This window comes from Oncorhynchus keta, chromosome 30 (assembly GCF_023373465.1).
Source record: "Oncorhynchus keta strain PuntledgeMale-10-30-2019 chromosome 30, Oket_V2, whole genome shotgun sequence".
In the NCBI taxonomy this organism is placed as follows: domain Eukaryota; kingdom Metazoa; phylum Chordata; class Actinopteri; order Salmoniformes; family Salmonidae; genus Oncorhynchus; species Oncorhynchus keta.
The window spans coordinates 26871039-26898903 of NC_068450.1; the positions used below are offsets into that span (position 1 = coordinate 26871039).

Genomic DNA, 27865 nt, shown 5'->3' on the forward strand with positions numbered 1-27865 from the left:
TAGCCACCGTGCTTCTACACCTGCATTGCTTGCTGTTTGGGGTTTTAGGCTGGGTTTCTGTACAACACTTTGAGATATCAGCTGATGTACGAAGGGCTATATAAATACATTTGATTTGATTTGATTTGAAGATGAAGACAGTGAAAACAGTGAAGAGAGTGAAGACCTTGAAGTTCCTGAACACAGTGAAGACCCTGAAGTTCCTGAAGACAGCGAAGACAGTGAAGACCCTGAAGACAGTGAAGACCCTGAAGACAGTGAAGAACCTGAAGACCCTGAAGACAGTGAAGACCCTGAAGACAGTGAAGAACCTGAAGACCCTGAAGACAGTGAAGACCCTGAAGACAGTGAAGAACCTGAAGACAGTGAAGTACCTGAAGACCCTGAAGACAGTGAAGACAGTGAACAACCTGAAGACAGTGAAGACAGTTAAGACCCTGAAGACAGTGAACAACCTGAAGACAGTGAAGACAGTGAAGACCCTGAAGACCCTGAACACAGTGAACAACCTGAAGACCCTGAAGACAGTGAAGAACCTGAAGACAGTGAAGAACCTGAAGACAGTGAAGAACCTAAAGACCCTGAAGACCCTGAAGACAGTGAAGACCCTGAAGAGAGTGAAGACCCGGAAGAGATTGAAGACAGTGAAGTTGAAGACAGTGAAAACAGTGAAGAGAGTGAAGACCCTGAAGACAGTGAAGACCCTGAAGACATTGAAGGCCCTGAAAACAGTGAAGACAGTGAAGACCCTGAAGACAGTGAAGAACCTGAAGACAGTGAAGAACCTGCAGTCCCTGAAGACAGTGAAGAACCTGAATACAGTGAAGACAGTTAAGACCCTGAAGACAGTGAAGTCCCTGAAGACAGTGAAGTCCCTGAAGACAGTGACAACCATGAAGAGAGTGAAGACCCTGAAGACAGTGAAGACCCTAACGTTCCTGAAGACAGTGAAGACCCTGAAGACCCTGAAGACAGTGAAAACAGTTATGAACCTGAGTACCACGAAGACAGTTAAGACCCTGAAGACAGTGAAGACAGTGAAGTCCCTGAAGACAGTGAAGTCCCTGAAGACAGTGAAGGCCCTGAAGACAGTGAAGACAGTGAACAACCTGAAGACCCTGAAGAGAGTGAAGACCCTGAAGAGAGTGAAGACCCTGAGGACAGTGAAGAGAGTGAAGACCCTGCAAACCCTGAAGACAGTGAAGGCAGTGAAGACCCTGAAGTCCCTGAAGACAGTGATGACCATGAAGACAGTGAAGGCCCTGAAGACAGTGAAGACAGTTAAGAACCTGAGTACAGCGAAGACAGTTAAGACCCTGAAGACAGTGAAGACAGTGAAGAACCTGAATACCGTGAAGACCCTGAAGAGAGTGAAGACAGTGAAGAGAGTGAAGCCCCTGGATACAGTGAAGAGAGTGAAGACCCTGAAGACAGTGAAGACCCTGCAAACCCTGAAGACAGTGAAGGCAGTGAAGAACCTGAAGTCCCTGAAAACAGTGACATCCATGAAGACAGTGAAGACCCTGAAGACAGTGAAGAACCTGAAGACAGTGAAGACCCTGAAGTTCCTGAAGACAGTGAAGAACCTGAAGACAGTGAACAACCTGAAGACCCCGAAGACAGTGAAGACCCTGAAGAGAGTGAAAACCCTGAAGAGAGTGAAGACAGTGAAGATGAAGACAGTGAAAACAGTGAAGAGAGTGAAGACCTTGAAGACAGTGACAACGCTGAAGACAGTGAAGACCCTGAAGTTCCTGAAGACAGTGAAGACCCTGAAGTTCCTGAAGACATTGAAGACAGTGAAGACACTGAAGACCCTGAAGACAGTGAAGACCCTGAAGACAGTGAAGAACCTGAAGACAGTGAAGAACCTGAAGACCCTGAAGACAGTGAAGACCCTGAAGACAGTGAAAACAGTGAAGACAGTGAACAACCTGAAGACAGTGAACAACCTGAAGACAGTGAAGACAGTGAAGACCCTGAAGACAGTGAAGACAGTGAACAACCTGAAGACAGTGAACAACCTGAAGACAGTGAAGACAGTGAAGGCCCTGAAGACAGTGAAGACAGTGAACAACCTGAAGACCCTGAAGACAGTGAAGAACCTGAATACAGTGAAGACCCTGAATAGAGTGAAGACCCTGAAGAGAGTGAAGATCCTGAAGACAGTGAAGAGAGTGAAGACCCTGAAGACAGTGAAGACCCTGCAAACCCTGAAGACAGTGAAGGCAGTGAAGAACCTGAAGACAGTGAAGATCTTGAAGACAGTGAAGGACCTGAAGTTCCTGAAGACAGTGAAGAACCTGAAGACAGTGAACAACCTGAAGACCCCGAAGACAGTGAAGACCCTGAAGAGAGTGAAGACCCTGAAGAGAGTGAAGACAGTGAAGATGTGGTGTGGGGGCTGTGCTTTGGCAAAGTGGGTGGGGTTATATCCTTCCTGTTTGGCCCTGTCCGGGGGTGTCCTCGGATGGGGCCACAGTGTCTCCTGTCCCCTCCTGTCTCAGCCACCAGTATTTATGCTGCAGTAGTTTGTGGGGGGCTAGGGTCAGTTTGTTATATCTGGAGTACTTCTCCTGTCCTAATTCGGTGTCCTGTGTGAATCTAAGTGTGCGTTCTCTAATTCTCTCCTTCTTTCTTTCTCTCTCTCGGAGGACCTGAGCCCTAGGACCATGCCCCAGGACTACCTGACATGATGACTCCTTGCTGTCCCCAGTCCACCTGGCCATGCTGCTGCTCCAGTTTCAACTGACCTGAGCCCTAGGACCATGCCCCAGGAGTACCTGACATGATGACTCCTTGCTGTCCCCAGTCCACCTGGTCATGCTGCTGTTCTGTTATAATCTCCACCCGGCACAGCCAGAAGAGGACGGGCCACCCCACATATGCTCTCTCTAATTCTCTCTTTCTTTCTTTCTCTCTCTCGGAGGACCTGAGCCCTAGGACCGTGCCCCAGGACTACCTGACATGATGACTCCTTGCTGTCCCGGCCCACTTGACTGTGCTGCTGCTCCAGTTTCAACTGTTCTGCCTTGTTATTATTCGACCATGCTGGTCATTTATGAACATTTGAACATCTTGGCCATGTTCTGTTATAATCTCCACCCGGCACAGCCAGAAGAGGACTGGCCACCCCACATAGCCTGGTTCCTCTCTAGGTTTCTTCCTAGGTTTTGGCCTTTCTAGGGAGTTCTTCCTAGCCACCGTGCTTCTACACCTGCATTGCTTGCTGTTTGGGGTTTTAGGCTGGGTTTCTGTACAACACTTTGAGATATCAGCTGATGTACGAAGGGCTATATAAATACATTTGATTTGATTTGATTTGAAGATGAAGACAGTGAAAACAGTGAAGAGAGTGAAGACCTTGAAGACACTGAAGACAGTGAAGACCCTGAAGTCCCTGAAGAGAGTGAAGACGCTGAAGACAGTGAAGACCCTGAAGTTCCTGAACACAGTGAAGACCCTGAAGTTCCTGAAGACAGCGAAGACAGTGAAGACCCTGAAGACAGTGAAGACCCTGAAGACAGTGAAGAACCTGAAGACCCTGAAGACAGTGAAGACCCTGAAGACAGTGAAGAACCTGAAGACCCTGAAGACAGTGAAGACCCTGAAGACAGTGAAGAACCTGAAGACAGTGAAGTACCTGAAGACCCTGAAGACAGTGAAGACAGTGAACAACCTGAAGACAGTGAAGACAGTTAAGACCCTGAAGACAGTGAAGACAGTGAACAACCTGAAGACAGTGAAGACCCTGAAGACAGTGAAGACCCTGAACACAGTGAACAACCTGAAGACCCTGAAGACAGTGAAGAACCTGAAGACAGTGAAGAACCTGAAGACAGTGAAGAACCTAAAGACCCTGAAGACCCTGAAGACAGTGAAGACCCTGAAGAGAGTGAAGACCCGGAAGAGATTGAAGACAGTGAAGTTGAAGACAGTGAAAACAGTGAAGAGAGTGAAGACCCTGAAGACAGTGAAGACCCTGAAGACATTGAAGGCCCTGAAAACAGTGAAGACAGTGAAGACCCTGAAGACAGTGAAGAACCTGAAGACAGTGAAGAACCTGCAGTCCCTGAAGACAGTGAAGAACCTGAATACAGTGAAGACAGTTAAGACCCTGAAGACAGTGAAGTCCCTGAAGACAGTGAAGTCCCTGAAGACAGTGACAACCATGAAGAGAGTGAAGACCCTGAAGACAGTGAAGACCCTAACGTTCCTGAAGACAGTGAAGACCCTGAAGACCCTGAAGACAGTGAAAACAGTTATGAACCTGAGTACCACGAAGACAGTTAAGACCCTGAAGACAGTGAAGACAGTGAAGTCCCTGAAGACAGTGAAGTCCCTGAAGACAGTGAAGGCCCTGAAGACAGTGAAGACAGTGAACAACCTGAAGACCCTGAAGAGAGTGAAGACCCTGAAGAGAGTGAAGACCCTGAGGACAGTGAAGAGAGTGAAGACCCTGCAAACCCTGAAGACAGTGAAGGCAGTGAAGACCCTGAAGTCCCTGAAGACAGTGATGACCATGAAGACAGTGAAGGCCCTGAAGACAGTGAAGACAGTTAAGAACCTGAGTACAGCGAAGACAGTTAAGACCCTGAAGACAGTGAAGACAGTGAAGAACCTGAATACCGTGAAGACCCTGAAGAGAGTGAAGACAGTGAAGAGAGTGAAGCCCCTGGATACAGTGAAGAGAGTGAAGACCCTGAAGACAGTGAAGACCCTGCAAACCCTGAAGACAGTGAAGGCAGTGAAGAACCTGAAGTCCCTGAAAACAGTGACATCCATGAAGACAGTGAAGACCCTGAAGACAGTGAAGAACCTGAAGACAGTGAAGACCCTGAAGTTCCTGAAGACAGTGAAGAACCTGAAGACAGTGAACAACCTGAAGACCCCGAAGACAGTGAAGACCCTGAAGAGAGTGAAAACCCTGAAGAGAGTGAAGACAGTGAAGATGAAGACAGTGAAAACAGTGAAGAGAGTGAAGACCTTGAAGACAGTGACAACACTGAAGACAGTGAAGACCCTGAAGTTCCTGAAGACAGTGAAGACCCTGAAGTTCCTGAAGACATTGAAGACAGTGAAGACACTGAAGACCCTGAAGACAGTGAAGACCCTGAAGACAGTGAAGACCCTGAAGACAGTGAAGAACCTGAAGACCCTGAAGAGAGTGAAGACCCTGAAGACAGTGAAAACAGTGAAGACAGTGAACAACCTGAAGACAGTGAACAACCTGAAGACAGTGAAGACAGTGAAGACCCTGAAGACAGTGAAGACAGTGAACAACCTGAAGACAGTGAACAACCTGAAGACAGTGAAGACAGTGAAGGCCCTGAAGACAGTGAAGACAGTGAACAACCTGAAGACCCTGAAGACAGTGAAGAACCTGAATACAGTGAAGACCCTGAATAGAGTGAAGACCCTGAAGAGAGTGAAGATCCTGAAGACAGTGAAGAGAGTGAAGACCCTGAAGACAGTGAAGACCCTGCAAACCCTGAAGACAGTGAAGGCAGTGAAGAACCTGAAGACAGTGAAGATCTTGAAGACAGTGAAGGACCTGAAGTTCCTGAAGACAGTGAAGAACCTGAAGACAGTGAACAACCTGAAGACCCTGAAGACAGTGAAGACCCTGAAGAGAGTGAAGACCCTGAAGAGAGTGAAGACAGTGAAGATGTGGTGTGGGGGGCTGTGCTTTGGCAAAGTGGGTGGGGTTATATCCTTCCTGTTTGGCCCTGTCCGGGGCTGTCCTCGGATGGGGCCACAGTGTCTCCTGTCCCCTCCTGTCTCAGCCACCAGTATTTATGCTGCAGTAGTTTGTGTCGGGGGCTAGGGTCAGTTTGTTATATCTGGAGTACTTCTCCTGTCCTAATTCGGTGTCCTGTGTGAATCTAAGTGTGCGTTCTCTAATTCTCTCCTTCTTTCTTTCTCTCTCTCGGAGGACCTGAGCCCTAGGACCATGCCCCAGGACTACCTGACATGATGACTCCTTGCTGTCCCCAGTCCACCTGGCCATGCTGCTGCTCCAGTTTCAACTGACCTGAGCCCTAGGACCATGCCCCAGGAGTACCTGACATGATGACTCCTTGCTGTCCCCAGTCCACCTGGTCATGCTGCTGTTCTGTTATAATCTCCACCCGGCACAGCCAGAAGAGGACGGGCCACCCCACATATGCTCTCTCTAATTCTCTCTTTCTTTCTTTCTCTCTCTCGGAGGACCTGAGCCCTAGGACCGTGCCCCAGGACTACCTGACATGATGACTCCTTGCTGTCCCGGCCCACTTGACTGTGCTGCTGCTCCAGTTTCAACTGTTCTGCCTTGTTATTATTCGACCATGCTGGTCATTTATGAACATTTGAACATCTTGGCCATGTTCTGTTATAATCTCCACCCGGCACAGCCAGAAGAGGACTGGCCACCCCACATAGCCTGGTTCCTCTCTAGGTTTCTTCCTAGGTTTTGGCCTTTCTAGGGAGTTCTTCCTAGCCACCGTGCTTCTACACCTGCATTGCTTGCTGTTTGGGGTTTTAGGCTGGGTTTCTGTACAACACTTTGAGATATCAGCTGATGTACGAAGGGCTATATAAATACATTTGATTTGATTTGATTTGAAGATGAAGACAGTGAAAACAGTGAAGAGAGTGAAGACCTTGAAGACCCTGAAGACAGTGAAGACCCTGAAGTCCCTGAAGACAGTGAAGACGCTGAAGACAGTGAAGACCCTGAAGTTCCTGAACACAGTGAAGACCCTGAAGTTCCTGAAGACAGCGAAGACAGTGAAGACCCTGTGGTCCTTCTGTAGCTCAGTTGGTAGAGCATGGCGCTTGTAACGCCAGGGTAGTGGGTTCGATTCCCGGGACCACCCATACGTAGAATGTATGCACACATGACTGTAAGTCGCTTTGGATAAAAGCGTCTGCTAAATGGCATATATATATATATAATGTAATGTAATATATATATATATATATAAAGACAGTGAAGACCCTGAAGACAGTGAAGAACCTGAAGACCCTGAAGACAGTGAAGACCCTGAAGACAGTGAAGAACCTGAAGACAGTGAAGTACCTGAAGACCCTGAAGACAGTGAAGACAGTGAACAACCTGAAGACAGTGAAGACAGTTAAGACCCTGAAGACAGTGAAGACAGTGAACAACCTGAAGACAGTGAAGACCCTGAAGACAGTGAAGACCCTGAACACAGTGAACAACCTGAAGACCCTGAAGACAGTGAAGAACCTGAAGACAGTGAAGAACCTGAAGACAGTGAAGACCCAAACTAAATATCACACAACAAAATATTTCAATTCTGCCGCATGTGTGTTTCACCTGCATATCTAATTGCTGTGCTCATGACACTTCTTTGAGTCTGCTGTGTATTTAATGCAGCTGGTGTCAGTTGGCAGCTTCAGGTTGGGACAAACACTATGATTGTTTCCCAGATGCCAGACAGGGCTCCCTTTGAAAACGGACGCCTGTTTGCACTCGCAGGTTGGCAGCGTCCGTCCATCTGTTAGGGAAGTAGGGCAGCAAGCGGAAATCCCCTTCCCCCTATACTAATATTACTCTGGTCAACCCAGACAGACTGGTTGGGAAGGAGCTGCAGCAGGGTGCATTGTCCCCCACTATCTCTTTCTCTCTGACAGAACTGCCCTTTGTGCCCTACCCAGCCATCCCCCGTCAACCTCCCCACAACCCGCCCTCCCCCAACCCCACCCCCTCCCCTGGCTGCGTAGAATGTGGTGGCTGATAGGAATCTTTCAGCGTTTTCTTCTCTTCCTTCCCCACTCCAACTTCTGGAGCCTCATAAAGAGTGTCAGAGCACTCAAGACTCTAGCCTGTCCTTCTCTCTCCTCTCCTTCACTCCACTCCTTGAGTCAATCTCTTTCTCTATCCCTCCCCTGCCCCTGAGGTCCTTATGCAGTCCCCTGACTGTCCCCAGCTTGTCATTTGCAATTTTGGGTCATTTGTCTCTGCTCTTTTTGCCCAGTCATGACCACTGAAGCCCTTTTCCTCCTCTACCTGTCCTTCTGTGCAGTAAATCTCCTGATGCTGATAGCTTTGCCTTGCTCCACTGCTTCTGCATTGTCAGGCCTTCTCTCCTCACTGTCTCTCAACTCTCCACTGCTTCTGCATTGTCAGGCCTTCTCTCCTCACTGTCTCTCAACTCTCCACTGCTTCTGCATTGTCAGGCCTTCTCTCCTCACTGTCTCTCAACTCTCCACTGCTTCTGCATTGTCAGGCCTTCTCTCCTCACTGTCTCTCAACTCTCCACTGCTTCTGCATTGTCAGGCCTTCTCTCCTCACTGTCTCTCAACTCTCCACTGCTTCTGCATTGTCAGGCCTTCTCTCCTCACTGTCTCTCAACTCTCCACTGCAAAGCCCCATAGACTCTGTGGTAAAGCAGAGGCTATTAGGTGAGTGACTGATGACTGATAGAAAAGCGCCATAGACTCTGTGGTAAAGCAGAGGCTATTAGGTGAGTGACTGATGACTGATGACTGATAGAAAAGCCCCATAGACTCTGTGGTAAAGCAGAGGCTATTAGGTGAGTGACTGATGACTTATGACTGATAGAAAAGCCCCATAGACTCTGTGGTAAAGCAGAGGCTATTAGGTGAGTAACTGATGACTGATAGAAAAGCCCCATAGACTCTGTGGTAAAGCAGAGGCTATTAGGTGCCTAATAGACTGATAGAAAAGCCCCATAGACTCTGTGGTAAAGCAGAGGCTATTAGGTGAGTGACTGATGACTGATAGAAAAGCGCCATAGACTCTGTGGTAAAGCAGAGGCTATTAGGTGAGTGACTGATGACTGATGACTGATAGAAAAGCCCCATAGACTCTGTGGTAAAGCAGAGGCTATTAGGTGAGTGACTGATGACTTATGACTGATAGAAAAGCCCCATAGACTCTGTGGTAAAGCAGAGGCTATTAGGTGAGTAACTGATGACTGATAGAAAAGCCCCATAGACTCTGTGGTAAAGCAGAGGCTATTAGGTGCCTAATAGACTGATAGAAAAGCCCCATAGACTCTGTGGTAAAGCAGAGGCTATTAGGTGAGTGACTGATGACTGATAGAAAAGCGCCATAGACTCTGTGGTAAAGCAGAGGCTATTAGGTGAGTGACTGATGACTGATAGAAAAGCCCCATAGACTCTGTGGTAAAGCAGAGGCTATTAGGTGAGTGACTGATGACTTATGACTGATAGAAAAGCCCCATAGACTCTGTGGTAAAGCAGAGGCTATTAGGTGAGTAACTGATGACTGATAGAAAAGCCCCATAGACTCTGTGGTAAAGCAGAGGCTATTAGGTGAGTGACTGATGACTGATAGAAAAGCCCCATAGACTCTGTGGTAAAGCAGAGGCTATTAGGTGAGTGACTGATGACTGATAGAAAAGCCCCATAGGGCCCCAGATCTGGGGCGGCAGGGTAGCCTAGTGGTTAGAGTGTAGAGGTGGCAGGGTAGCCTAGTGGTTAGAGCGTTGGACTAGTAATCGGAAGGTGGCAAGTTCAAACCCCTGAGCTGACAAGGTACAAGTCTGTTGTTCTGCCCCTGAACAGGCAGTTAGCCCACTGTTCCTAGGCCGTCATTGAAAATAAGGATTTGTTCTTAGCTGACTTGCCTAGTTAAATAAAGGTTAAAAAAAATAATTAAAAAAATAGACTTTGTGGTAAAGTAGAGGGTATTATGTGAGCAGGAAAGGAGTGGAAGTTATTTTGCCCATTGCTGGGCAATAACAAGAGGATGATATTTCCGGAAGGACAGTCACTTTGCATGATTGTGTCTCGTCTGGCCTTTCGTCTCAGGCAGACAGAGGATATCATATGGTCTGACCTAATGACACACAACAACACCAGCTTTCACGTGGCGCTAATTGATTCTGCAAAAACACTTGTGGGTAACAGTCTCCCTCACGGACGGTCCCTCGATGCTACTGAGGCTTTCTGGCACAATACACACACCTGGCAACCTCCGTGCAACACAATCACCATTTGTTAAGGTCCAGAGCCTTCCTGTGTTGTGACATGTCTAACTTAATGAGGCTCACTGCTTCACCAGACCAGCAAACAACACCAGGACAATCTCTTTTATAATAATAATAATATATGCCATTTAGCTGACGCTTTTATCCAAAGCGACTTACAGTCATGTGTGCATACATTCTATGTATGGGTGGGTGGTCCCGGGAATCGAACCCACTACCCTGGCGTTACAAGCGCCATGCTCTACCAACTGAGCCACACCACCCATACAGCCCAATGGAAAAATCATTTGCCGGGGAAGTTTGTTCTCGGAGTAAAACCCTGAACCACTGAACAGTGAGAGTACAGTGCAGGGGAGTCGAGGGAAAAGGGAACATGTGATTTTGGAGGGGTGAACGGAAAGATGAACAAATCTCCTCGTTCTACCAGAAACCGAGTTTCACCATAAGCTAGAAGACAGTGTTCCTTTTCGGTGAGTGTCAGCGAAGGAAAGAGAATGTGGAGAGACATGGCGAGACGGACCCTCAGTCTGCTGCTCTCTCCCTCCACTGAGACTGACCATCATAAAAAATACAAAAAACAAATTGTTTAAATGGATGCTCACTAGATCAGTAATACAATAAGTGATCTATTACCGGTGTGATCATATAGCCTACTTCAAATGTTGAAATATCATTTTTTTAAATGGTCTGAGAAGAGGAACATTGGCATGGCAATTCAAAGCCAATATGCAGTGATAATGTATTGGGCCTATAGCCTACTGTACAAAGCTCATCACTACAGTACCGTTTTAAGTCATGTAACAAAAGAAATGGAACGGTAGAGCTCGGCTTGGATTTTGACTGAGAATGTGATCTCGACTCAAAAAAGATTGGTGATCATTGCACTACACCATAGCTAGACTATTTCAGTTGGGCTAGTCAGTGGGTTATGTTACCATATGTCACGCAACATCCCTCCCATAAAGATCCAGGCAGGTCTGGCGTCTGACCCCCGTGCTGCTCTGCACGGCCCGGACCGGGATGCCAAGCAGCCAGATTTATGTGCCTGGGAAGATGAGAGGAGCTGGGTGGTTTTATGGAGGGGTTAGCCAAACATATGGACCTGAGATGATGAATGCACCCTGGCCAGAATATATTAAAGTTATCCCTGATTCCTCACTCCCTTTCTTTCACCTCTATGTCCTGTCTGTCTTATGGGTACCAGGTGGAACGGTAAGGGATGGGGAAGGTGGGGAGTGGGAGACATCACCAGGCCTGGACATCAACAGTACTCTCGGCCCCTAGGTGCCGTCCGCCAGGGAATCCAGCGGCGTCAGAAACTCAAAAACACTCTTCTCTCTCTCTCTGATTATCTGAGCAGGGGAGAGACCTGTTGTCATTACTATGGCAGCCGGCTGAGCTGCGTACACATCAAAAGTTGTGGCATTGAGATATAGGAAGAGAAAGAGAGAGAAAGAGTAGAGAGATATTAGAGAGAGAGAGTAAAGAGAGAGAGAGAAAAAAAGAGAGAGAGAAAGAGAGAGAGAGAGAGAGAGAGAGAGAGAGAGAGAGAGAGAAAGAGTAGAGAGAGAGAGAGGGGAGAGAGAAAGAGTAGAGAGAGAGAGAGGGAGAGAGAGAAAGAGTAGAGAGAGAGAGGGAGAGAGAAAGAGGAGAGAGAGAGAGAGAGAAAGAGGAGAGAGAGGGAGAGAAAGAGTAGAGAGAGAGGGAGAGAAAGAGTAGAGAGAGAGAGGGGGAGAGAAAGAGAGGGGAGAGAGAAAGAGTAGAGAGGGAGAGAGAAAGAAAGAGTAGAGAGAGAGGGGGAGAGAAAGAGTAGAGAGAGGGGGAGAGAAGAGAGGGGTTAGAGAAAGAGTAGAGAGGGAGAGAGAAAGAGTAGAGAGAGAGAGAAAGAGTAGATAGGGAGAGAGAGAGAGAGGGGGAGAGAAAGAGAGGGGAGAGAGAAAGAGTAGAGAGGGTGAGAGAGAGTAGAGAGAGAGAGAAAGAGTAGAGGGAGAGAGAGAGTAGAGAGAGAGAGAGGGAGAGAAAGAGAGGGGAGAGAAAGAGTAGAGAGAGAGAGGGGGAGAGAAAGAGTAGAGAGGGAGAGAGAAAGAGTAGAGAGAGAAAGAGTAGAGAGAGAGAAGAGAGGGGAGGGAAAGAGAGGGGGAGAGAAAGAGTAGAGAGAGAGAGAAAGAGTAGAGAGGGAGAGAGAGAGAGTAGAGAGAGAGAGGGGGAGAGAAAGAGAGGGGGAGAGAAAGAGTAGAGAGAGAGAGAAAGAGTAGAGAGGGAGAGAGAGAGTAGAGAGAGAGAGAGGGGAGAGAAAGAGTAGAGAGAGAGAGAGAGAGGGAGAAAAGGGCACAGACCCTTTTTTATTTATTGGAACCGACTGCAGCACAGCCAACATCACCTCTCCAGTCTCTACCCAACAGGCAGTATTTGGCAACGCAGTACAAACAGAGGAACAGCTTTTATATCTGGATGGTTTTTATCCTCTGTTTCAAATTAGAGTAATTACAGAGACGTGGTGTTTTTCAAGCACAAGCCCTTTCAAGCACAAGCCTGGGTAGTGTAGAGTTAATGGGCTGTGTGCAGGACTCTCTGCACTGTTCTGTGGGGTCAATAATTCTCTCTGGGGTCAATAGTCCAGAGTGGTGCAGTCTCCATTATGGGACTTAGTGACTGTCGACTTCGTGGCGATAGTTGCTGTCCCATGAGCCCCTATGGTGTTAGGGCAGGAAGAGGAACCCCCAATCATGTGGCCCACCAGTCAGCTCCAGCAGAGGAAGAAGTGGGCGTACATGTGCACTTAAGCTGGCCCCTCTGTTCACTATGTGTGGCTTTTGTCTATTCCAGAGCTTAGCCTGGGTTGTGTTAGTGTGTACAATCAGCAGGGCTAAGTAAGCATTACAGCAGAGCCTAGCCACACTGGAGAGTCCCAGTGATGTAGTGAGGTACCCAACCCTCCGGTTTAGTGCAGCAGTGAGGTGTGATTAAAGCACAGAGACAGAGAGAGACAGAGAGCGAGAGGGAGAGACAGAGAGAGTGAGAGTAGAGAGAGAGAAATCTTGCTGCGAAATCTGAGAAATCTTGCTGCCATCACAGCAGCAAGATTTGTGACCTGTTGCCACGAGAAAAGGGCAACCAGTGAAGAACACACACCATTGTAAATAAAACCCATATTTATGCTTATTTATTTTCTCTTGTGTCCTTTAGCATTTGTACATTGTTAAAAGACTGTATATATATATATAATATGACATTTGTAATGTCTTTATTGTTTTGAAACTTTGTGTAATGTTTACTGTTATTATTTTTTTTTCACTTTATATATTCACTTTATATATTATCTACCTCAATTGCTTTTGCAATGTTAACACATGTTTCCCATGCCAATAAAGTCATTGAATTGAATTGAATTGAATTGAATTGAGAGAGAGAGAGAGAGAGATCAGAGAAGCGAGGATGCCTTGACAATCACCACCTATCTATGGCAAAAATGAAAACAGGATAAAAACCAAACTCTTTTGTCCTTTAAAAACCTGCTGTAGGTAAAATATTCTGTGCTGTAGCTTGGGAAATAAATACATGTGACTGCATGTATTTGTTTCCAACATTAGGGCTGTTTTCCCAACATTAGGGCTGTTGTCGTGTGTTGTTGTCTTGCCACGATACTAACGAGTAAATCGGTACAGCTATTGTCCCTTCCCCTAACCAGAAGCCCAAAATGTGTGATTGGGTAACACACTGGCTGAGAAGGGAGATGAGACAGGCCTCTTACCCAAGACTACTAACTAAGTAATGAGTGGAGAAGATTTTATCCCTCTCTGTACTGACCTCCTGCCTGCTAAAGGCGTTATCCCTCTCTGTACTGACCTCCTGCCTGCTAAAGGCGTTATCCCTCTCTGTACTGACCTCCTGCCTATTAAATGTTATCCCTCTCTGTACTGACCTCCTGCCTATTAAATATGTTATCCCTCTCTGTACTGACCTCCTGCCTATTAAATGTTATCCCTCTCTGTACTAACCTCCTGCCTATCAAATGTTATCCCTCTCTGTACTGACCTCCTGCCTATTAAATATGCTATCCCTCTCTGTACTGACCTCCTGCCTATTAAATATGTTATCCGTCTCTGTACTGACCTCCCCTCTACTAAAGATATTATAACTCTCTGTACTGACCTCCTGCCTGCTAAAGGTGTTACCCCTCTCTGTACTGACCTCCTGCCTACTAAATGTGTTATCCCTCTCTGTACCGACCTCCTGCCTGCTAAAGGTGTTATCCCTCTCTTTACTGACCTCCTGCCTACTAAAGGCGTTATCCCTCTCTGTACTGACCTCCTGCCTACTAAAGGCATTATCCCTCTCTGTACTGACCTCCTGCCTATTAAATATGTTATCCCTCTCTGTACTGACCTCCTGCCTACTAAAGGTGTTATCCCTCTCTGTACTGACCTCCTGCCTACTAAAGGTGTTATCCCTCTCTGTACTGACCTCCTGCCTATTAAATATGTTATCCCTCTCTGTACTGACCTCCTGCCTATTAAATATGTTATCACTCTCTGTACTGACCTCCTGCCTGTTAAATATGTTATCCCTCTCTGTACTGACCTCCTGCCTACTAAAGGTATTATCCCTCTCTGTACTGACCTCCTGCCTGCTAAAGGTGTTATCCCTCTCTGTACTGACCTCCTGCCTATTAAATATGTTATCCCTCTCTGTACTGACCTCCTGCCTGCTAAAGGCGTTATCCCTCTCTGTACTGACCTCCTGCCTATTAAATATGTTATCCCTCTCTGTACTGACCTCCTGCCTGCTAAAGGTGTTATCCCTCTCTGTACTGACCTCCTGCCTATTAAATATGTTATCCCTGTCTGTACTGACCTCCTGCCTAGTCAAGGTGTTATCCCTCTCTGTACTGACCTCCTGTCTATTAAATATGTTATCCCTCTCTGTACTGACCTCCTGCCTGCTAAAGGTGTTATCCCTCTTTGTACTGACCTCCTGCCTAGTCAAGGTGTTATCCCTCTCTGTACTGACCTCCTGCCTATTCAATATGTTATCCCTCTCTGTACTGACCTCCTGCCTATTAAATATATTATCCCTCTCTTTACTGACCTCCTGCCTACTAAAGGCGTTATCCCTCTCTGTACTGACCTCCTGCCTGCTAAAGGTGTTATCCCTCTCTGTACTGACCTCCTGCCTACTAAATGTGTTATCCCTCTCTGTACTGACCTCCTGCCTGCTAAAGGCGTTATCCCTCTCTGTACTGACCTCCTGCCTGCTAAAGGCGTTATCCCTCTCTGTACTGACCTCCTGCCTATTAAATATGTTATCCCTCTCTGTACTGACCTCCTGCCTATTAAATGTTATCCCTCTCTGTACTGACCTACTGCCTATTAAATGTTATCCCTCTCTGTACTGACCTCCTGCCTATTAAATATGTTATCCCTCTCTGTACTGACCTCCTGCCTATTAAATATGTTATCCCTCTCTGTACTGACCTCCTGCCTGCTAAAGGTGTTACCCCTCTCTGTACTGATCTCCTGCCTACTAAATGTGTTATCCCTCTCTGTACTGACCTCCTGCCTGCTAAAGGTGTTATCCCTCTCTGTACTGACCTCCTGCCTATTAAATATGTTATCCCTCTCTGTACTGACCTCCTGCCTACTAAAGGCGTTATCCCTCTCTGTACTGACCTCCTGCCTACTAAAGGCATTATCCCTCTCTGTACTGACCTCCTGCCTATTAAATATGTTATCCATCTCTGTACTGACCTCCTGCCTATTAAATATGTTATCCCTCTCTGTACTGACCTCCTGCCTGCTAAAGGTGGTATCCCTCTCAGTACTGACCTCCTGTCTATTAAATGTGTTATCCCTTTCTGTACTGCCCTCCTGCCTACCAAATGTGTTATCCCTCTATGTACTGACCTCCTGCCTAGTAAAGGTGTTATCCGTCTCTGTACTGACCACCTGCCTGCTAAAGGTGTTATCCCTCTCTGTACTGACCTCCTGCCTACTAAAGGCGTTATCCCTCTCTGTACTGACCTCCTGCCTACTAAAGGCATTATCCCTCTCTGTACTGACCTCCTGCCTATTAAATATGTTATCCCTCTCTGTACTGACCTCCTGCCTACTAAAGGTGTTATCCCTCTCTGTACTGACCTCCTGCCTACTAAAGGTGTTATCCCTCTCTGTACTGACCTCCTGCCTATTAAATATGTTATCCCTCTCTGTACTGACCTCCTGCCTATTAAATATGTTATCACTCTCTGTACTGACCTCCTGCCTGTTAAATATGTTATCCCTCTCTGTACTGACCTCCTGCCTACTAAAGGTATTATCCCTCTCTGTACTGACCTCCTGCCTGCTAAAGGTGTTATCCCTCTCTGTACTGACCTCCTGCCTATTAAATATGTTATCCCTCTCTGTACTGACCTCCTGCCTGCTAAAGGCGTTATCCCTCTCTGTACTGACCTCCTGCCTATTAAATATGTTATCCCTCTCTGTACTGACCTCCTGCCTGCTAAAGGTGTTATCCCTCTCTGTACTGACCTCCTGCCTATTAAATATGTTATCCCTCTCTGTACTGACCTCCTGCCTAGTCAAGGTGTTATCCCTCTCTGTACTGACCTCCTGTCTATTAAATATGTTATCCCTCTCTGTACTGACCTCCTGCCTGCTAAAGGTGTTATCCCTCTCTGTACTGACCTCCTGCCTAGTCAAGGTGTTATCCCTCTCTGTACTGACCTCCTGCCTATTCAATATGTTATCCCTCTCTGTACTGACCTCCTGCCTATTAAATATATTATCCCTCTCTTTACTGACCTCCTGCCTACTAAAGGCGTTATCCCTCTCTGTACTGACCTCCTGCCTGCTAAAGGTGTTATCCCTCTCTGTACTGACCTCCTGCCTACTAAATGTGTTATCCCTCTCTGTACTGACCTCCTGCCTGCTAAAGGCGTTATCCCTCTCTGTACTGACCTCCTGCCTGCTAAAGGCGTTATCCCTCTCTGTACTGACCTCCTGCCTATTAAATATGTTATCCCTCTCTGTACTGACCTCCTGCCTATTAAATATGTTATCCATCTCTGTACTGACCTCCTGCCTATTAAATATGTTATCCCTCTCTGTACTGACCTCCTGCCTGCTAAAGGTGTTACCCCTCTCTGTACTGATCTCCTGCCTACTAAATGTGTTATCCCTCTCTGTACTGACCTCCTGCCTGCTAAAGGTGTTATCCCTCTCTGTACTGACCTCCTGCCTATTAAATATGTTATCCCTCTCTGTACTGACCTCCTGCCTACTAAAGGCGTTATCCCTCTCTGTACTGACCTCCTGCCTACTAAAGGCATTATCCCTCTCTGTACTGACCTCCTGCCTATTAAATATGTTATCCATCTCTGTACTGACCTCCTGCCTATTAAATATGTTATCCCTCTCTGTACTGACCTCCTGCCTGCTAAAGGTGGTATCCCTCTCAGTACTGACCTCCTGTCTATTAAATGTGTTATCCCTTTCTGTACTGCCCTCCTGCCTACCAAATGTGTTATCCCTCTATGTACTGACCTCCTGCCTAGTAAAGGTGTTATCCGTCTCTGTACTGACCACCTGCCTGCTAAAGGTGTTATCCCTCTCTGTACTGACCTCCTGCCTACTAAATGTGTTATCCCTCTCTGTACTGACCTCCTGCCTGCTAAAGGCGTTATCCCTCTCTGTACTGACCTCCTGCCTGCTAAAGGCGTTATCCCTCTCTGTACTGACCTCCTGCCTATTAAATGTTATCCCTCTCTGTACTGACCTCCTGCCTATTAAATATGTTATCCCTCTCTGTACTGACCTCCTGCCTATTAAATGCTATCCCTCTCTGTACTGACCTCCTGCCTATTAAATGTTATCCCTCTCTGTACTGACCTCCTGCCTATTAAATATGTTATCCCTCTCTGTACTGTCCTCCTGCCTATTAAATATGTTATCCGTCTCTGTACTGACCTCCCCTCTACTAAAGATATTATAACTCTCTGTACTGACCTCCTGCCTGCTAAAGGTGTTACCCCTCTCTGTACTGACCTCCTGCCTACTAAATGTGTTATCCCTCTCTGTACCGACCTCCTGCCTGCTAAAGGTGTTATCCCTCTCTGTACTGACCTCCTGCCTACTAAAGGTGTTATCCCTCTCTGTACTGACCTCCTGCCTACTAAAGGTGTTATCCCTCTCTGTACTGACCTCCTGCCTACTAAAGGTGTTATCCCTCTCTGTACTGACCTCCTGCCTACTAAAGGTGTTATCCCTCTCTGTACCGACCTCCTGCCTGCTAAAGGTGTTATCCCTCTCTGCCGGGCACATGCATGCTTACACGGTCGACAGTTGTACTGCGTTTCCTCCGACACATTGGTGCAGCTGGCTCCCGGGTTAAGTGGTCATTGTGTCAAGAAGCAGTGCGGATTGGTTGGGTTGTGTTTCGGAGGACGCACGGCTCTCGACCTTCGCCTCTCCCAAGTCCGTACGGGAGTTGCAGCGATGAGACAACCAATTGGATATGACCAACAAAAAATGTTTTTATTAAAGAGTTCTATCACAAATGGACACAGGTTTGAAAAGGTCAGACACTGAGTAAATGTGCTGCTCCAGTAGACAATCATATATCAATAACAGGGGTAGTGTTTTAACAAGAGAAGTTTACTGGTCGGCCAGAAGGAAAAATATCCCTTTTGGGGTATTTCTCTCTCCTCAAAGCTGTTCATTGACATCAAACTAATCCTCCCTGACAGTTATATTCAAGGAGGAAATTAATTAAGGGTGATGCATTTCATCTGCTTGGATTTACAGTCATCTGAATGAGTGTGTCTGTCCTCAGTCATACACTGCGCTCAGCTGAGTTTGTGGAGACATAATTAAAGTTATTCTTATTGAAGAGAAGCCACTTAGAAGTGAATAACACGTCAGTTTGGATCACTTGTTATTCAGTAATAATGGAATTGCTGCGTGTGTGTGTGTGTGTGTGTGTGTGTGTGTGTGTGTGTGTGTGTTTCACCCATAGTGTTAAAGACAGGGAGTTCTGCAAACAACAGACACAACATGGCAGACAAACAGTGTCTAACTGTGTCTAGGCTTTATGTCTGTGTGGTGTGATTTGAGATGCCGTGCAAAATTATTATTGGCTAAAGATGGATAGGTTTCACATTGTGTTGTGAAACTATGATGGCCATCCATGCAAACTCATTCTCCTCCAAGATAGTCAAGACCCTGGAAGAGACCAAAGCCATGACCTTCAAATATAATACTACATGCATACAGCAAACCACATAGGTTCCCTAAAGGTTGATATTACATTGTAATAAGAGTAGTGAGTCTAGCAGTGTGGAGAAGAGAGAGAGTTGAGGGACTCCATCAAAAGCTAATGCTTTTCCTGCAGGATCCTGAAGTGTAAGAAAGGGTATTGGAGTTTTGATTGGAAACAAATGTCAGGACAGATGGATTTGGCTGGAGGAGATGGGGTCTCCCACAGGCACCGGAGAGAGACATAGTCTGGGTCTGGGACGGGTTGGGAAGGAACGAGAGGGAGAAAGAGAGGGAAGGGGGGTTAAGGGGTTAGGAAACCATCTGACACCGACCCTCATCTCACACTCTGAGCCATCCATCAACATGGTATACTGTATTACACACACCTTAGTATACTGCACTGCATCAATGTGGTATACTGTATTACACACACCTTAGTATACATTACATTTAAGTCATTTAGCAGACGCTCTTATCCAGAGCGACTTACAAATTGGTGCATTCACCTTATGACATCCAGTGGAACAGCCACTTTACAATAGTGCATCTAAATCTTTTAAGGGGGGTGAGAAGGATTACTTTATCCTATCCTATACTGCATTACATCAATGTGGTATACTGTATTACACACACCTTAGTTATCACAGAGGCACAGACCACGAGGCAGGATGTTGTTCAACCAGCACAAACAGCCATAAAAGCCTGAGTACAACCACTTCTCCAAAATGGCGGAACGAAACCAAGCCAAGAGGCCTTGACCTGGAGCAAGCAGTGGACCCTGAAAACGGACTCCCTTTCCCCTCTCTCTCTCGCACTCTTTCTCTGACTCTCCATGCAGTAGCATGCAAACAGACAAATGGCTACGTGGGTCAATGCTGAGGGGAGACGTACCATGAGGCTCCTATTTTACCTGTCAAATCCCCTGCCACCTCCCTCCTAAAACAGCACTCAAGGCGCTGTGCACGGCTGCCCCTGGGCCTCTCCTCATTCTCTCTCCAGCCCCTCCTCATTCTCTCTCCAGCCTCTCTTCATTCTCTCTCCAGCCTCTCCTCATTCTCTCTCCAGCCTCTCCTCATTCTCTCTCCAGCCTCTCCTCATTCTCTCTCCAGCCTCTCCTCATTCTCTCTCCAGCCTCTCCTCATTCTCTCTCCAGCCTCTCCTCATTCTCTCTCCAGCCTCTCCTCATTCTCTCTCCAGCCTCTCCTCATTCTCTCTCCAGCCTCTCCCAGCCTCTCTCCAGCCTCTCCTCATTCTCTCTCCAGCCTCTCCTCATTCTCTCTCCAGCCTCTCCTCATTCTCTCTCCAGCCTCTCCTCATTCTCTCTCCAGCCTCTCCTCATTCTCTCTCCAGCCTCTCCCAGCCTCTCTCCAGCCTCTCCTCATTCTCTCTCCAGCCTCTCCTCATTCTCTCTCCAGCCCCTCCTCATTCTCTCTCCAGCCTCTCCTCATTCTCTCTCCAGCCCCTCCTCATTCTCTCTCCAGCCTCTCCTCATTCTCTCTCCAGCCTCTCCCAGCCTCCCTCCAGCCTCTCCCCAACCTTTCCCCAGCCTCGGAGGAAGCCCTTTTCTCAGAACGTGTCAACAGTCCTGCTGTGTGCATGTGTGTGTCTGTGTATGTGTGCCTGTGTGTATGTGTGTGTGTGCATGCACCGCTCAGCCAGCTAAGGCCCCTTAGGTTAGAGCTTAAAGAGCACCGTTCGGCTGCTAGCTTGTCAATGTTCTTTTTGCATAATGCTTCCTGAGAGGACCAGGCAGGGGTGTGCTGTCATCTACTCACAAAATAAGTCATAGAGACAGAAGAACCCCTGTAGACCTTCATATCTTAAAATATCTCAAACCCATGGAGCGTACACTGAGACTAAACTCAACTCCATGTAATAGTGATAACTACATAGTTGTAACTAGATAGTGATAACTAGATAACTGCATAGTGATAACAACATAGTGATAACAACATAGTGATAACAACATAGTGATAACAACATAGTGATAACAACATAGTGATATATGACATAGTGATAAGTAGATAGTGATAACTGCATAGTGATAACAACATAGTGATAACAACATAGTGATATATGACATAGTGATAAGTAGATAGTGATAACTGCATAGTGATAACAACATAGTGATAACTACATAGTGATAACAACATAGTGATAACTACATAGTGATAACAACATAGTGATAACTACATAGTGATATATGACATAGTCATGTAGTAATCTGAATAGGATCAGTGGGGTTCAAACTAAGTGTGTGGGGGTTGGACACAGCTGGACTGAGACCTACAGTATGAGCAAGTAGCAGGCCATGCAAGACAAGAACTGACTTTTTCTTAAGCTTGAACTTAAGAATTAACTCACACAGCACAGCATATTCTGAAAGAATATTCACACATCTTATTTCCTAAAGGGCTGTTGATAGGCCTACGAACTTAAGAATTCAGAAAATAATTTGGGTGTGATGCTTGCCTTTATCTCCCAGCTATGAATAAATAATGACAAAACAAAATCCTCTCAGCGGTACACAGCAGCAAAGGTCTTGTGCCACTTAGCTGAGTAGCAACAGTAACTACAACAAACTACAAGTTGGGATTTGGATAATTAGGTTTACAGGGTAATTACTCTTTCTGATTATATAACTTATTTATAAATGCATTAAATGAGGGCCTTGACTGGCTCAGTCACAGAGTACTGTATAACTGTAATACACTGAGGGCCTTGACTGGCTCAGGCACAGAGTACTGTATAACTGTAATACACTGAGGTTCTTGACTGACTCAGTCACTGAGTACTGTATGACTGTAATACACTGAGGGCCTTGACTGGCTCAGTCACTGAGAGTACTGTATGACTGTAATACACTGAGGTTCTTGACTGACTCAGTCACTGAGTACTGTATGACTGTAATACACTGAGGGCCCTGACTGACTCAGTCAAAGAGTACTGTATGACTGTAATACACTGAGGGCCTTGACTGGCTCAGTCACTGAGTACTGTATGACTGTAATACACTGAGGGCCTTGACTGGCTCACTCACAGAGTACTGTATAACTGTAATACACTGAGGGCCTTGACTGGCTCAGTCACTGAGAGTACTGTATGACTGTAATACACTGAGGGCCTTGACTGACTCAGTCACTGAGTACTGTATGACTGTAATACACTGAGGACCTTGACTGGCTCAGTCACTGAGAGTACTGTATGACTGTAATACACTGAGGGCCTTGACTGGCTCAGTCACTGAGAGTACTGTATGACTGTAATACACTGAGGGCCTTGACTGACTCAGTCACGGAGTACTGTATGACTGTAATACATTAAGGGCCTTGACTGGCTCAGTCACTGAGAGTACTGTATGACTGTAATACACTGGGGGTCTTGACTGACTCAGTCAAAGAGTACTGTATGACTGTAATACACTGAGGGCCTTGACTGGCTCAGTCACTGAGAGTACTGTATGACTGTAATACACTGAGGTTCTTGACTGACTCAGTCAAAGAGTACTGTATGACTGTAATACACTGAGGGCCTTGACTGGCTCAGTCACAGAGTACTGTATAACTGTAATACACTGAGGGCCTTGACTGGCTCAGTCACTGAGAGTACTGTATGACTGTAATACACTGAGGGCCTTGACTGACTCAGTCACTGAGTACTGTATGACTGTAATACACTGAGGACCTTGACTGGCTCAGTCACTGAGAGTTCTGTATGACTGTAATACACTGAGGGCCTTGACTGGCTCAGTCACTGAGAGTACTGTATGACTGTAATACACTGAGGGCCTTGACTGACTCAGTCACGGAGTACTGTATGACTGTAATACATTAAGGGCCTTGACTGGCTCAGTCACTGAGAGTACTGTATGACTGTAATACACTGAGGGCCTTGACTGGCTCAGTCACTGAGAGTACTGTATGACTGTAATACACTGGGGGTCTTGACTGACTCAGTCACAGAGTACTGTATGACTGTAATACACTGAGGGCCTTGACTGGCTCAGTCACTGAGAGTACTGTATGACTGTAATACACTGAGGTTCTTGACTGACTCAGTCACTGAGTACTGTATGACTGTAATACACTGAGGGCCCTGACTGACTCAGTCAAAGAGTACTGTATGACTGTAATACACTGAGGGCCTTGACTGGCTCAGTCACTGAGAGTACTGTATGACTGTAATACACTGAGGTTCTTGACTGACTCAGTCACTGAGTACTGTATGACTGTAATACACTGAGGGCCTTGACTGGCTCAGTCACTGAGTACTGTATGACTGTAATACACTGAGGGCCTTGACTGGCTCAGTCACTGAGTACTGTATGACTGTAATACACTGAGAGCCTTGACTGGCTCAGTCACTGAGTACTGTATGACTGTAATACACTGAGGGCCTTGACTGGCTCAGTCACAGAGTACTGTATGACTGTAATACACCGAGGGCCTTAACTGGCTCAGTCACAGAGTACTGTATGATGAATGCATTGAGAACTTTGGGAGGATAACAGTGGTGGGTTTGTACTAGTGTTGCAAAATTCAGTTTTTTCCAAAAATCCTGGTTGGAAAATTCACGGAATCTGAAGGGAATAAACAGAAAATCCGGATCCTACAGCCAGGATTTCTAGAAAACTGGGGAATTTATGGAAAGTTACCATAATGTTGCAACCCTAATGATATCAGAGTAGTGCAGGGCTCTCCAAGAATAGGTTTATACTCCAACCCTGTTCCTGGAGATTTACCGTCCAGTAGGTTTATACTCCAACCCTGTTTCTGGAGAGTTACCCTACTGTAGGTATATACTCCAACCCTGCTCCCGGAGAGTTACCCTACTGTAGGTTTATACTCCAACCCTGTTCCTGGAGAGTTACCCTACTGTAGGTTTATACTCCAACCCTGTTCCTGGAGTTACCCTACTGTAGGTTTATACTCCAACCCTGTTCCCGGAGATTTACCCTACTGTAGGTTTATACTCCAACCCTGTTCCTGGAGAGTTACCCTACTGTAGGTTTATACTCCAACCCTGTTCCCGGAGAGTTACCCTACTGTAGGTTTATACTCCAACCCTGTTCCTGGAGAGTTACCCTACTGTAGGTTTATACTCCAACCCTGTTCCTGGAGAGTTACCCTACTGTAGGTTTATACTCCAACCCTGTTCCCGGAGAGTTACCCTACTGTAGGTTTATACTCCAACCCTGTTCCTGGAGAGTTACCCTACTGTAGGTTTATACTCCAACCCTGTTCCTGGAGAGCTATCCTGTAAGTTCTCGCTAACCCTGTTCCTGTTGCTACCGTCCTGTAGGTTTTAGCTCCAACCCTGTTCCTGGAGAGCTATCCTGTAGGTTTTCACTCCAACCCTGTTCCTGGAGAGCTACCGTCCTGTAGGTTTTCGCTCCAACCCCAGTTGGAATATATGAATCTAATCAACCTGGTAATTATTAGAATCAGGTGAGGAAGATTAGGGTTGAAGCGAAAGCCAGGAACAGGGTTGGAGAGCCCTGCAGTAGTAGGAAACTACTATTATGTGGAGATTGCTCATATATACAGTAAATGTTTGTGGATCTTAATAGTGAATAAGGATAGGGACCAGTGTGGATCTTAATAGTGAATAAGGATAGGGACCAGTGTGGATCTTAATAGTGAATAAGGATAGGGACCAGTATGGATCTTAATAGTGGATAGGAATAGGGACCAGTGTGGATGTGAATAAGGATAGGGACCAGTGTGGATCTTAATAGTGGATAGGAATAGGGACCAGTGTGGATCTTAATAGTGAATAAGGATAGGGACCAGTGTGGATCTTAATAGTGAATAAGGATAGGGACTAGTGTGGATCTTAATAGTGGATAGGAATAGGGACCAGTGTGGATCTTAATAGTGGAAAGGAGTGTGTGTGTACATGTGTGTGTGTGCGTGCCTGTGTGTGTATAAGTGTATTTATGTGTGTGATGGCGCTGAGTGGAGAGGAAGCGTCTCTGGATGTGCTTGAATGCACTGCAGTGACCTTGACGCCAGCGGGCCAGGCAGCTAGCCAGCCAGCTAGTCAGCCAGCCAGGGAAGGCAGCACAGTCTCCCCAAAGAGCCTTTCATCTCTACACTTAAAAGTCCTTATGGACTCAGTGGGCTCATTTATTGAGAAGCGGGTTCTGTGTTACTTAAGACCAGCGTTTGGTTATTACTGGAACCCAGGGTATTTTTCTGGTGATTAATGTGAGTGAGTGCAAGCATGTGTGTGCATGTGTCCTGTGTGTTGTGTGTCCTGTATGAGAAAATGAAAGAGCAAAGGGGAGAGAGAGAGAGAAGTCAAATGTCTACTGTTTGGTGATGATCTGGTGCTTCTGTCCCCAACCAAGGAGGGCCTACAGCAGCACCTAGATATTCTGCACAGATTCTGTCAGACCTGGGCCCTGACAGTACATTTCAGTAAGACAAAAATAATGGTGTTCTGAAAAAGGTCCAGTTGCCAGGACCACAAATACAAATTCAATCCAGACACCGTTGCTCTAGAGCAGGCCTGGGCAACTCCAGTCCTCGGGGGTCTGATGGTGTCACACTTTTACCCAGCCCCAGCTAACACACCTGACTCCAATAATCAACTAATCATGAAATTCAGATAAAAATGCAATTTGTTTAAATCAGGTGTGTTTGCTAGGGATGGGGGAATCAGGCCCCAGAGGACTGGAATTGCCCAGGCCTGCCCTAGAGCACACAAAAAACGATACATACCTCAGTCTAAACATCAGCGCCACAGGTAACTTCCACAAAGCTGTGAACGATCTGAGAGACAAGGCAAGAAGGGCCTTCTATGCCATCAAAAGGAATACTTGAATAAGTTATAGAACCCATTGCCCTTCATGGTTGTGAGGTCTGAGGTCCGCTCACCAACCAAGAATTCACAAAATGGCGTAGTGGTCTAATCCCGGGTGGCGTAGTGGTCTAATCCCAGGTGGCGTAGTGGTCTAAGGCACTGTGCCACCAGAGATTCTGGGTTCGAGCCCAGGCTCTGTCGCAGCCGGCCACGACCGGGAGGTCCATGGGGCCACGCACAATTGGCCAAGCATCTTTCGGGTTAGGGAGAGTTTGGCTGGCAGGGATATCCTTGTCTCATCGCACACTAGCGACTCCTGTGGCGGGCGCAGTGCACGCTGACCAGGTCGCCATTGGTGCGGCTGGCTTCCGGGTTGGATGTGCATTGTGTCAAGAAGCAGTGAGGCTAGTTTGGGTTGTGTTTCGGAGGACGCATGGCTCTCGACCTTTGCCTCTCCCGAGTCCGTACGAGAGTTGCAACGATGAGACAAGACTAACTACTACCAATTGGATACCACGAAATTGGGGTGAAAAAAATAAAAAATAAAAATAAATTATTTCACAAAATGGGGACAAATATTAAATTGAGATTCAGCATGCAAAAATCTGCAAAAAAATTATCTGTGTACAACGTAAAACACCAAATACTGCATGCAGAGCATAATTAGACTGGTACCCGCTAATGATCAAAATCCAGAAAAGAGACTAAATTCGACAACCACCTAAAAGGAAGCGATTCTCAAACCTTCCATAACAAAGCCATCACCTACAGAGAGATGAACCTGGAGAAGAGTCCCCTAAGCAAGCTGGTACTGGGGCTCTGTTCAGTCTGTTCACAAAACAAACAGACCCCACAGAGCCCCAGGACAGCAACATAATTAGACCCAACCAAATCATGAGAATAGAAAAAGATAATTACTTGACACATTGGAAAGAACTAACAAAAAAACATAGCAAACTGGAATGCTGGCCCTAAACAGAGAGTACACAGTGACAGAATATCTGACCACTGTGACTGACCCAAACTTAAGGAAATCTTTAACAATGTACAGACTCAGTGAGCATAGCCCTGCTATTGAGAAAGGCCACCGTAGGCAGACATGGCTCTCAAGAGAAGACAGGCTAAGTGCTCACTGCCCACAAAATGAGGTGGAAACTGAGCTGCACTTCCTAACCTCCTGCCAAATGTATGACCATATTAGAGATACATATTTCCCTCAGATTACACAGATCCACAAATAAATTAGATAAACAAACCCAATTTAATAAAATCCCATATCTACTGGGTGAAATACCACAGTGTGCCATTACAGCAGCATTATTTGTGACCCGTTGCCACAAGAAAAGGGCAACCAGCGAAGAACAAACACCAAAATTCCCTTTTGTACTTTAACTATTTGCACATAATATGACATTTGAAATGTCTTTATTATTTCAGAACTATTGTGAGCATAATATTTGTTAATTAATTTTCATTGTTTATTTAACATGTATTTATTATCTATTTCACTTGCTTCAGCAATGTTAACATATGTTTCCCATGCCAATAAAGCCCTTAAATTGAATTGAATTGAAAGAGAGAGAGATGGATCAAAGAGAAAATATGAGAGAATAATTCTCTCAGATGAGTATTTATATCTGCAGCCAGTCTCTGTGTATCAGCCAGTCTCTCTGTGTATCAGCCAGTCTCTCTCTGTGTATCAGCCAGTCTCTGTGTAGTAGCCAGTCTCTGTGTAGTAGCCAGTCTCTGTGTAGTAGCCAGTCTCTGTGTAGTAGCCAGTCTCTGTGTATCAGCCAGTCTCTGTGTATCAGCCAGCCT

General features: G+C 46.3%; 2 protein-coding genes, 1 long non-coding RNA gene and 1 other non-coding gene across 5 annotated transcripts in view; all 4 read right to left on the reverse strand.

Annotated features, from left to right (window-relative positions):
* Window positions 1-27865, reverse strand: part of LOC118375671 (slit homolog 3 protein-like) — a 501749-nt gene that overhangs the window by 424688 nt on the left and 49196 nt on the right. The gene's annotated exons all lie outside the window — the stretch shown is intronic.
* LOC127913962 (uncharacterized) lies at window positions 2560-6263 on the reverse strand. The gene is made up of 2 exons (XR_008087427.1): window positions 5939-6263; window positions 2560-2753 (listed from the first exon to the last, which is right to left on the reverse strand). It is a non-coding gene; the product is annotated as an uncharacterized LOC127913962 (long non-coding RNA).
* trnat-ugu (transfer RNA threonine (anticodon UGU)) lies at window positions 10177-10249 on the reverse strand. The gene has a single exon. It is a non-coding gene; the product is annotated as a tRNA-Thr (tRNA).
* Window positions 14314-17898, reverse strand: LOC127913961 (uncharacterized). 2 transcript variants are annotated; one of them, XM_052488087.1, is made up of 2 exons: window positions 17873-17898; window positions 14314-17722 (listed from the first exon to the last, which is right to left on the reverse strand). In XM_052488087.1, exon 2 carries the CDS (start codon window positions 17357-17359, stop codon window positions 15878-15880), a length of 1482 nt encoding a protein of 493 aa, XP_052344047.1. In that variant the 5' UTR covers window positions 17360-17722; window positions 17873-17898; the 3' UTR covers window positions 14314-15877. The 2 variants fall into 2 exon arrangements, with proteins under 2 accessions (XP_052344047.1, XP_052344046.1); XM_052488086.1 differs by lacking the exon at window positions 17873-17898 and adding an exon at window positions 17760-17814.